General features: G+C 42.6%; 1 protein-coding gene across 1 annotated transcript in view; it reads left to right on the top strand.

The window, feature by feature from the left end:
• The window catches only part of LOC146854995 (uncharacterized), a 279224-nt gene that overhangs the window by 207398 nt on the left and 59685 nt on the right, over positions 1–12141 (top strand). The window contains exons 2-3 of the mRNA XM_085650549.1: positions 4910–4999; positions 8496–8585. Of these exons, the coding sequence (XP_085506675.1) occupies positions 4910–4999; positions 8496–8585 (180 nt within the window). The remainder of the gene's footprint in view (positions 1–4909; positions 5000–8495; positions 8586–12141) is intronic.

Raw genomic sequence — 12141 nt, 5'->3', positions numbered from 1 at the left:
GTGTTCATATTTTTCAAAAATGTCTGTAATTCATTTCAAACAAACGACGTTTTCAGCAAAACTCACACACGCTGGCGACTGTTTTTTCAGGAACATATATTTCCCAAGAGATATTTACCAACGCGTGTAAAAGCGTGAAAGTGAGGGTTTCAGAATATTGCTGATACGGATTACTCGAAACATGCATTTCAAACTCAAACTACAGCAGCCATTTGTCAGAATTACTCTCTTCCCCGTGCCTCCAGACAAGATGCGTCATCGTGCATCTTACGTCTCAATGTGCATGGGGCAGTTCTCTGGTTCACACGCCACCAGTTTATCAACTGAAGCAGCAACCAGTGCCTGTGCGCTTATCCCCAACGCCATTTCAGGAACAAGGCACTTGCGGGATCCGTAGATGTGCTTAATGAAAGAAACGCTAACAAGCAAACATTGGCATAGGTACTGAAGATAGCCCCAACCCCCCCACCTAGTTTAAAATAGCCCCCCTTAAAGTGTGTATGTAATAGCGCCCCTGGCAGCAGATGCAGTGTTTTAAACTTTGGCCATGCGAGAGTTATGGCTGGAGGTCCGCGTGCACGAGTGGACACAGAAAACAACAGAGATACCGGTGATTGGAGAGCTCTGGGGCCAGCATGCATTGGCACGGTGTGATCCTGGTCACTCGTAAAGAAGAACCCACGCGTGCCGGCAGGAACGCCAGTGTAATTAGTGTTGTCAGAGGGAGAACACGTGGTAAGTATGCGGCCAGGAAAGTGTGAGAATGAGCCGGTTAAAGCAGGGCGAGAGGCAGAGAGGAGTAGGTGTTTTTAGCGAGATGGAGAGGGAGGGAACACGGAGAGCTATGAATGCAAAGAAAGATGTAGCGGTGAGAAAAGGAAGGGTGTAAAAGAGGAAGGTATTTCACGGGTTGCTGATAGCAGGGAGAACGGATAAAGGCAGAGGAGGAGTGAAAGAGGTGAAGCTGGCGAAAGATGAGGAGGGAGCGGGGTGTATGCTCAGAGCTTTGTCATAATGTGTGCTATTAAACGCTGCAGGGTGGCACGACTTGATGGGCAGTGCTCACGAGAGCACACCGACACCCAAACACATGGCATGTGACTCGTGTCGGTTTGTACAGATTTCTATCTGATTTTCGTAGTGTTTAGCATTATTGGGGCCCCATAGGTCATTTAAGTGCCTGCTGCTTGTTTCCTCTGACAGACGGTCACTTGAGAGCAATGTATCGGAGTTCGGAGCTGATCAATAACGTGTCCACAGGACCCGATGTGTTCTCGGCTCAGAGGGGAAACAGCAATTAAGGAGGATGTCTCTGTCTCCCTTCACGCCCAGGGAGGAGGGAGATGGGAGCAGAGCATCAAAGGGCTGGGTGAGAAGGGAGGGGGGAATGCAAGGGTCAAAGCGGCGAAAGTGAAAGTAATCGAGCAGAGCATCAAAGGGCTGGGTGAGAAGGGAGGGGGGAATGCAATTAGCAGAGGAGCAGCTGTGAACGTGCATGTGATCTCGTGCACTCAAGGTTTAGGCCAGCCAAAAGACTGTGGGTAGCACTTTGAAAATCCCACATATAAAATGTCTCTTCGAGCCTTTGGCTCGCGAGACCTAAAAATGGATGTTTTTAGACCTGTCAGCCGTAGGATGGTCTTCCCCAAAACCTTTTTCATTCACCCTCCTATTTCCTTGAATTGTGTTTTTGTTGTATTAGATCTCTGTGCACTTTACTGATGCTAACCAGTTATAAAGTGCATGTTCACTCCTTAAAATATCATAAAATTAGCTAACACCTGCATGGCTTATTTAATTTACTTATAAGTCCATAGTAAAGTGGTATATCATATACCCATTTAACAATTAAATTCTACTGGTAGGCCTACAGCACGTATTGTGCCACCCACTTAAGTAGCTGCTTAAAACATGTCCCAGGCCTGCCACTGTAGCCTGTATGCAGGTTCAAACTGCTAATTTGATTAGGCAAAAACACCCTCTTCCCAAGCCTTATGCCTCCATTTTATTGCATATAAGTCACCCCTAAGGTAGGGACAAGATAATCCGCATGGCAGAGTGCATTGTGATTGGACATGTACTTTTAGGTTTTACATGTCCTGGTAGTGAAAAACTCCTACATTTGTTTTTCACTACTATAAGGCCTACCTTTCCCATAGGATAACATTGAGTTGCCTTCTTACATTTAATAAGTGCTAACTTTTGATTAGGAACAGGTATTTGGTGTCTGAGAAATTGTAATTTTAATTATTTTTAATGGTAAAGTCAGATTTTAAGTTACAATTTTGAAATTGCCACTTTTAGAAAGTTATAAATAATATAATAACAAATGGGTTGGGCAGATGTGTCAGTAGGGTTAGGCCGCTGTGAATTGAAATGCAACAAATATAACCATTAATGATATCAGTCAGCAACACATTTGATTGATCATTGTGGTCCCAAATTCAATTATCAGGATCACATTTTTTTTTCCATCTTATATTTTTTCATCAAATTATTAAAACATTTTATCCAACACATCATATGCATTGGAGAATTCAACCAATTGTGAATGTTAAACGAACAAGCTTTTTAAAGCCACCACAACTTTAGAAGTGCATACATCACCATATTCTAAGCATGAAATGGGGTGAGGTTAAAAGACAAAAGATTTCAAGATAAAAAAAATTAGAAAGAATTTTCTTTAACATAAAAAACATCATCTGTAAATTCATAACAAAAGTTGGTGTTCCAGTTCTCCAATTCAAATCATGGAGAAGTAATGTACAACGGTCCCATTTGTCCACACTCCTGCAATGAACCGAACCTAGGGGTTGGAGTGCTGCTTTTAAATAGGCCTACTACATGGTCCAAGATTTTCATACAGATTCCCTGTGTTCCCATATCACTCAACCAACTCTCTTGGGGGCATATCAACAACAACCGGCGATAATTATCTCCAAGCGCACTTAGCGCTAGGATAATTATCGCCGGCTAGCGTGAATTTTTATCTCTGAGATAGCGTGCTATTAGCAACGCTTATCTCAATAGCGATAAAAATCCTCACGCTAACAGGCTAACGTGAGATTATCGCTGGAAACCCAGCGATAATCTCACGTTACCTTGTTGATAGGGACAGGCAAACTTAGCCATGATATCCTCCTTCCATAGGATATCATGGCTAAGTCAGAAAAATACCAGACGTAAAAAAGCAGCGTTAACCGCGGTTAGCGCTGCTTTTTTTGTCTCTAACAGGGTTAGCGACATTCTTGATAATAGGAGAAATGTCGCTTAGCGACATTTCTCCTATTATTTTACTCTGGAACGCCCCCTTTGCATCTCATTAGAGATGCAAGGGGAAGCGTAGAGTAAAAGGGTGCTAACATGCAAATTTGCATGTTAGCACCCTGTTGTTGATAGGGCGCTAGTTTTATCTCTCCTTTTTTGGCTTTTAAAGTAAAAAAAGCAGAGATAAAGCCCTTGTTGATATGCCCCATGGTTCGAAAAGTGTTGACGGGTCTCGAACTCCACAATTTAGGCTTCTCCTTAGGACCAATTCCACTTTGAAAAAGAGAAGGGGGGGGGGGGAGCTTTGTGAGCAACTGTTAAACTGCCTTAAATGTGGTGGGCAAATAGCTTGAAAAAGGACCCCTCATCAAAGAAAATTACAATTATTGTTTATCCAAAGTTACTTACTTGTATCGACAATTCTTTTGGTGTTGAGTGAAACAAAAAACAACACTACCGAACGGTTATTTAAATTTGCAAATAGCATTTGATCTATATAGGAAAACAAACTTTGATAGTGGCTGACTACTCACGTTTTTTGAGTTTGTCAAGGTACCACCATTGTTTCTTATTCCTTGACAAACTTCGTAGCTTGCTGATTTTGTTATGGTGAAAAGCTGCTCGGTTTCATCTTTGCGAGATACCTCTTGAAAAACAGAAAATGCTTCAGTTTTTAAGCTTGACGTGTGGCGGGCGAGTGCACAGCTGCATAGTGTCATGCAGGCGAAGATGCATAGCAGGTGAATGATACTTTGTATCAACTCGGGAACCATAGATCATTTGCTTAAGCCGAGTGAATAGAGACTAGTAAATAACTGCAGTATTACTGTGAAAGAATGCATCTGTTAGGCGCTATGGCTTCTTGCAATATTAAAGCAATGAACAAATGTAAGAACGAAAGCGCTGTGTGCGTCGGGAGAGACAGTTGGCAAACGGCGTTAATAACCGGGGAATCTCGTGATGCCAAACAAAGTGGGTTGTTGTAATGGAAGTGAGATACAAGTCACCTCGTTACTGCTTAAAACAATTTGGGAAGGCCGCAGCCGGCGTTTAAACACGCGTCTTTTAACATCACAGATTGCATAAGCTTTTGCTTTATTTTCTGGTCACAAATGTCCTCAACCCAGTGGCAGTTCGCTGGCAGTAACAATGAAATACCCAGTATTTTCGTGCGCTTGTTTATTTCCAGGTATATTCGAGCAGTGCTTCAGCGAGGGTATGGCGGCTGTTCGCGTCCTCAAGCCATTACAAGCGGTTCATTAGCTTCCGCTTTTTAACTTCTTTCGACGAGTCTGCTGCTTGTTTTTGATTGGTGGGTACTTGCCCAACCTTTAATTAGCCTTTTACATTGAACCCTCCAGGTAGGTCGGTTCTTAACTTACGTTCACTACATTCCTGGACTCCTGTTCGTTAGTTCAGGTCATGCGACATAAGCTAAAGCTTTATACATCCAGGTCACTGAGGCCACCCCAGTCAAAAAGGTGGTCAATAAAGTACCTTTTTCAATCATCCTTGCTATCATGAGCTTCTTTAAATTAAAAGCTTTTAGTAGGGCATTATGGGTGTTGTAGTTAGACCACAATGAGACAATTATTTGGCAAACGTGAAAAAGTGTGGTTTTAACTTATTTGTCTCCCTTTAGAGCCCATGCTTATATTGGAGAATCGGTCATACCACATCAGCAAAAACAGCCAGGTGGCCGAGGTCATCCCAAACAAAACAGGTGGTCGAAGTAAGTTCATTTTTCAACAATCCTTGCTATCCTATCATGACCTTCTTTAGATAAAAGGCTATTCATCGGGCATTGTGGAATTTGTCCTTCAAAAAATAAGAGACATTGTTTTGAAACGTGTGGTTTCAGCTTCTTTTGCTCCCTTGTATGTATTAGAGATCCTGTAACTCTGTCATCTCATTTTTCCCACCTGTTATTAGGTCTCCCCTGACCCAGCGCATGCGCTGGTCTGGCGAGACTTATTGAGAGGGCTCCAAAAAGTGCTACCAGGCCAGCCTAGAGCTACAGTGCATGTGCGCGGGCGCGCGCGCCAGTTTTACCGCGATTACTTTCACTTTAGTGGCGGCATGGCCGCTTTGATGTTTGATCGCGATCACTTTCACTTTTTTTGCCGCGCGGCGTTACTTTTACTGCCGCGCGGCCAATGCTTGTTGTTTTTTTGGTCCCACTTGGTGCTTTCGCATGTTAAGGCGTTTCTTTTGTGACTGTAATTTCCAGAGCAGTTCAGGAGTCCGTTTTTCACATCCCTGCTCCTGCCTGAGACCCGGAGGCGGGATCCTAGCCACACATGGCCAGACTGGCAGGTAAAGCCTTGCAGGCTGGGAGCAGCTGTACAGGGCTCTTGAAAACACATCAGCTGCTCGGCGTGCACAAAGAAGCCGGGCTTTCTTATCTCGAAAATACCATACAGGGGCGATGGACTGGTGGAAGTTGGCTGAACGAGGTGTGAGCATTCCTTTCTTCCCTCCAGAAGGGCTACCATTAGATCTGGCAATTGACATTGTGTAGCGCCAGGTTTCCACATATCTGACACTTTCCTCATAAATGTACAGCCTCGCATTAGCTGCAGGTTCACCTTCATCCTTTTCGCTACCGTATTATGTTGTAGATTTACAAAGCACTACCCCGGACAAGGCTTTGAAGTGCTTTGCTAGCGGACTTGCAACTCTGCTGAGCCTGGAGTTACTTTGTAGAGCTAGCTGTAACTGCTGCATTTGGTGGCAAATAATGCACAGTCCCTCGAATTATATGGTAGAGAGAGACAAAATTATGAGGCAAGAAGCGCGAAATTTATGCAGCAAATACATTTCTGGCAGTATTACTTCACTATTTTGTGGGTTTTTTTCACAATGTTAACATTTCTGGGGCAAATGTTTCACCTCATTTGCATTAGGTGAACAGGGTTAATGTCTAAACACAGCAACGAGCAACTGGAAAGTGACACTGTGCACTAACACCGATAGCAGCATTTCCGGACCCTTTTAATTAGTTAGAGTTAGAAAAAGACATAGAAGATGCTGGATTATGTGAGCTATCTCAACTCTTTGCCAGGGCCTCGAAGGTCTTTGTGGTCTGGATTCCTCTACATTCGCTTGCCACATCAGTGTAATCTGAAGGGTAGTTATGTGGCATAAGAAATACATTAATAGTATATGTACGGCCTCAATAAGGCTGAGAGATCTCTGACCTGACCCTAGAAGATGCGATCGTAGAGAGAGATAGCTCTGCTGTTTATGAAGGTCGCTGTGAATACGTTTGTAACATGTGGTTAGTTCCTTCTACAGCACGAGAGCAGATTAATTTAAATATTATCGTTTCAAAGCTAGTTTGGCGTTCTCTAGCCATGTTCCTGATCTGGGCTAGCCAAATCAAACCTGGGGCTTGCAGACTTCAGCCTCATGTGACGCCAGTTTTATGGTCAGTTACCAAGAATTGGCTTCTGCCTTGGGTAGGGGTATTGTACAAGTTACAGCGCATTGGCATGCAGCTTTAAGAGAGTTTCATTTTTTTCTTGGTTTGGATGGTAATGCAGACGTGACATCCCTGATACAGTGTGCCAGTCTGTGGCCAGGAGGGCCATGCCAAGGTGGCGACGGGCAAAGAATCTCAGTAAACAAATTACCCTTGTCTGTTCCAGGCCTTCATTAGAAGGGATTCTGTGCTGGTAGAAAACAACCTGGGAAGCTTCCAGCAAAGGAGGGGGTGTAGTCTGGTGATATAAAGATGATTATAGATCCAGGAGACCAGGCTTCTCAACCTGAGTTCTACATGTGACACGTGGTGTGATCCTAAGCACATCAACCTATCTGTCAAAATTTAAAAATAAAATCAAAACGGACTAATGCCTGAAGCTCTAAAGAAATAACTAGACATTTGCAATTTGAGGACACAAGGCTAGGAACGCTCAGTGGCATGCTGTGCATGGATCAGTAATCGCAACAGGTGACATTTCAAAAGTATGACATTTCAATCAATACGCGAGGCAGACGTCTTTGACAAAGACTCATACTGATAAACTTTCTGAAAATGCATACATTCACATCTAACTTCATTAAAAATAGGCTATTCAGATAAAATCGCCAACCATAACAAACAAGCATTGGCATAGACAATAGGTCTCGCCTTTGGGACCTTATAAGTGTTTAGCCGTGCAACAGCTGATGTTGATGCACCAAGGATATTGTGCTGCATAACTAAATACTTAAAAGGTCGCAACAGCGAGACCTATTGGCTATGCCAATGCTTGTTAAGCTTGACGTGTGGCGGGCGAGTGCACAGCTGCATAGTGTCATGCAGGCGAAGATGCATAGCAGGTGAATGATACTTTGTATCAACTCGGGAACCATAGATCATTTGCTTAAGCCGAGTGAATAGAGACTAGTAAATAACTGCAGTATTACTGTGAAAGAATGCATCTGTTAGGCGCTATGGCTTCTTGCAATATTAAAGCAATGAACAAATGTAAGAACGAAAGCGCTGTGTGCGTCGGGAGAGACAGTTGGCAAACGGCGTTAATAACCGGGGAATCTCGTGATGCCAAACAAAGTGGGTTGTTGTAATGGAAGTGAGATACAAGTCACCTCGTTACTGCTTAAAACAATTTGGGAAGGCCGCAGCCGGCGTTTAAACACGCGTCTTTTAACATCACAGATTGCATAAGCTTTTGCTTTATTTTCTGGTCACAAATGTCCTCAACCCAGTGGCAGTTCGCTGGCAGTAACAATGAAATACCCAGTATTTTCGTGCGCTTGTTTATTTCCAGGTATATTCGAGCAGTGCTTCAGCGAGGGTATGGCGGCTGTTCGCGTCCTCAAGCCATTACAAGCGGTTCATTAGCTTCCGCTTTTTAACTTCTTTCGACGAGTCTGCTGCTTGTTTTTGATTGGTGGGTACTTGCCCAACCTTTAATTAGCCTTTTACATTGAACCCTCCAGGTAGGTCGGTTCTTAACTTACGTTCACTACATTCCTGGACTCCTGTTCGTTAGTTCAGGTCATGCGACATAAGCTAAAGCTTTATACATCCAGGTCACTGAGGCCACCCCAGTCAAAAAGGTGGTCAATAAAGTACCTTTTTCAATCATCCTTGCTATCATGAGCTTCTTTAAATTAAAAGCTTTTAGTAGGGCATTATGGGTGTTGTAGTTAGACCACAATGAGACAATTATTTGGCAAACGTGAAAAAGTGTGGTTTTAACTTATTTGTCTCCCTTTAGAGCCCATGCTTATATTGGAGAATCGGTCATACCACATCAGCAAAAACAGCCAGGTGGCCGAGGTCATCCCAAACAAAACAGGTGGTCGAAGTAAGTTCATTTTTCAACAATCCTTGCTATCCTATCATGACCTTCTTTAGATAAAAGGCTATTCATCGGGCATTGTGGAATTTGTCCTTCGAAAAATAAGAGACATTGTTTTGAAACGTGTGGTTTCAGCTTCTTTTGCTCCCTTGTATGTATTAGAGATCCTGTAACTCTGTCATCTCATTTTTCCCACCTGTTACTATATTGAATTGTAGAATTAAGTATACCTCTTTTTGTGTCACCACTTGGGCCCAGTTGGACGGCTGCTAAGACTGTCCAATTAAAATCTTTTACCGTATGTTGTTTTTCCATGAAATAGTTGACCAATGGTGCTGTGATGACTTTTCGGTGAATCCCTGATTCATGTTGGATGAGTCTTTGATTGACTTCCTGATTTTTTTTTTCTAAAATAGATTTTTTTACATGGGCAGACAATTCCCTACAGCATTCTTCGTCTTGCGGTTGGAAAAAAAATCATGTTGTCAATTAATGTTGTTATATGGAAAACTGAACACTCTGTAGTTTGGTTACACGCTTGTGATGCACCTTCAGGGAGGTAAGATTCCAAAGTTGTCATAGGTTGCTTTTCACTGAAGCTGGAGGGATGAATGCACATATTACCTGTTTTCCAATGCTGGTGTTTTTTCTGAGAGAGAACAAGGGGCGCCCAAAGGAACTATTCAACTTTGATATTAAGTGCCAAATCAAATGCTTATTTGCCTTTCGTCTCTAGAAGGCTTTCACAAGGGGTGAACAAGGCTCTTTTCATTGAGTTCTTCTGTAGTGTCTGAGGAAAGCCTGTTCTTTTAGTTTATAAAATAGAATGTTTTTATGGTGTAAATAGTCTTCCTTGCATAAGAAGTTGCGTTGAATCTATAGAAAATGCCCGCAAATTGTCTCTCAGGCTTCATGGGTGACAGCTTGAATAATGCAAGGGTTTATTGTGGTCTGTTGGTTTTCTATGCAGTGTTGTTATTAACTGCCCTTATGTGTTTAAAATTTCGAAGTCCAAAAACACGATTGACTTCTTACTGTTGCTCATGCTAAACTTGATGTCAGGGGATCTATTGTTGAGCCAAATTTGGAATTGGTCAAGGGATTCCATTTTGTGACTTGATCACCAAAAGGGGTTATTGTTTTAAACAAATCTTTCTTCAAATTGGGTCATGAACCATATCACCAGCTCTGGAGCAAAAGAACAGACTATCGCAGTGCCTTTGATTTGGAAGAAAAAAACTCCTCTCTAAGGCCAACTGTGCTAAATTGACGATACATCCAGTTGGGGCATGATGCAGTCTTGGTCTTGTTTCCAGACATATTTCTAAGGCTTGGAGACCATCATCCTGGGAGATCTGAGTGTAAAGCAAAACCACATCAAAGATAACCAGCCATTGTGTTTCAGGATTGATCTCCAAACCTTCAATTTTGTTAATAAGATCCATTGTGTCTCTAAGGTATGATGGAACTTGCTAGATTAGAGGTTAAAAAAAATTCAACATATTGTGTGATGGGTTCAAGCACCAAATCAAAACCCTAGACTGTGGGTCGTCCCGGGGGAGATCTTTAATCCTTATGTATTTTGAGAAGGAAATATATCAGATGAGTACGAGGATTCATTTTCTTGAGGAATTTGCACTTTTTTGGACCAACATATCCATTCTCAAAGGCTTCCTGAAGGATCGCAGAGATCTCATCATGGATGTATTTTGTGGCATCTATTAAGGTCTTTCGATAGAACTCTTGATGAAGAATCTGTCTATAGCCTTCCTTTTTGTAAACTTCTTTGGACACAATGGCTTCCGTACCCCCTTTGTCTGCTTGTTTAATGGCTATAGTGTCATCCTTTTGTAGGTTTCTTAAAGCTGCTAACTGGTCTTTTGGCAAATTGTTTTTTTAAAACTCTTTTTTATTTTCCAATTGGTTGATGGCTGAGAAGACCGCCTGCTCAAACGTAAGTACCTCTTTTGAGATCTAGTTAGGGGTAGGGCAGAAGGTAGATTTATTTCGGAGTCCTGAAGAGTCATCTCCCAGATGATAATCATGATTGAGAAAGAATGCTTTTAAAAGTATTTTGCAAAATAATTCTATTGCCTCTGTTTTTAGCTGTACAAGTTTGTGTGTCTAGCAGGCACAAAAGACAGCCCCTTCCCAAGTATACGTTCATGCACTCTAGTGAGGTTCCGTGGGGACAGGTTGAAAATTGATGATTTAATTGATTCTTGTAGACCTGGCGACTGGTTAAAATTAAAAAAATTCCACTTTTAGAAAGTTGGTATTCTCCTATCCTAACTACTTGTTGCCTGCTGCCTGTTCCTGGGACATAATAATGCATGTAATTGGCAGTTAGTCTTCGTATATATTCTTCCCTGTCAGCCACACAATAGAGAGACTAGGTGTGCATGGATGGGCCATCAGTGGCAGGATGGGGGGGCTGAGCTGAGCGCAGGCCCACTTGCAAATCAATAGACCCATTTTTTCACTAGATGTCTGTGGTTGGTGCTTTATTCCTTTAGGATCTAGTTTTTATCTTACATTTTATGGAACAATTCTGTTTATTTCAGCTAGATCTAGAAAGTACACAGCAAGTTGCCTACAATCCAAAGGGCCAGCCATGCTTGGAAAAACTGATGGGTTACTGAGCACAACTTTCCTCCTACAACCATGGGGCAAGCAGCATAGTTTAGGCAATTTAAATAGAAAAAAACACAATCATCCAAGACAAACCCTCCCTCTACCTCTCCCCATTTTCCTTCAGTACAGTAGCTTAACAGTCAGTATTGTTGGCACCATGAAAAGTCATGGTGTGGATATTAAAGATGTGGGAATAGTCCTTGTGAGACGGTGGCCTGATATATGCTGTCCAATAGTTCTAGTTAGTGGGCACCTTGTATCAGTCCAAACAACCCCTTATAGTGAATGGTTAAAGACAACCTTTATTGAAAGCTATCCTAGTAGTAGCTATGGAGAGCAGCCTTCAGGCTAAGTCTTGAAGGAATGTAAAGCAGCTTGTTTTACCAGTCTATAACCTCTTGAATGATCAAATGAAAGACAACCACACCAGGTATATATTATAAATATATGTATTTAAGATAGAACACACCCCTCTAGTCTCTTTATGAGACTGGAGTTCGAAGTACTTTGTTTACAAGTTAGCAATTATCAGTAATAGCACAAATACACGTTTGGGCCCTAAGGGCGTACCAAACCATATACCAAACAAGCATTGGCATAGCCAATAGGTCTCGCCTTTGGGACGTTATAAGTGTTTAGCCATGCAACAGTTGCATAACTAAATACTTATAAGGTCCCAAAAGCGAGACCTATTGGCTATGCCAAGCGGCCGTGCGGCCGCGAAAGTGAAAGTAATCGCGGTAAAGCGCGGTGCGCGCGCCCGCGCACATGCACTGTAGCTCTAGGCTGGCCTGGTAGCACTTTTTGGAGCCCTCTCAATAAGTCTCGCCAGACCAGCGCATGCGCTGGGTCTGGCGAGACCTAAAAGTGGTATATGAACCACAACTTGAACAGACACTAGGCCTAGAGCCTGTAGAATCGCTGGGAC

The sequence above is a fragment of the Triturus cristatus genome, chromosome 4_1 (assembly GCF_964204655.1).
Source record: "Triturus cristatus chromosome 4_1, aTriCri1.1, whole genome shotgun sequence".
Taxonomy (NCBI): domain Eukaryota; kingdom Metazoa; phylum Chordata; class Amphibia; order Caudata; family Salamandridae; genus Triturus; species Triturus cristatus.
Note: the sequence above shows the minus strand (reverse complement) of the source record. Positions and strands in the feature narration are given on the sequence as shown.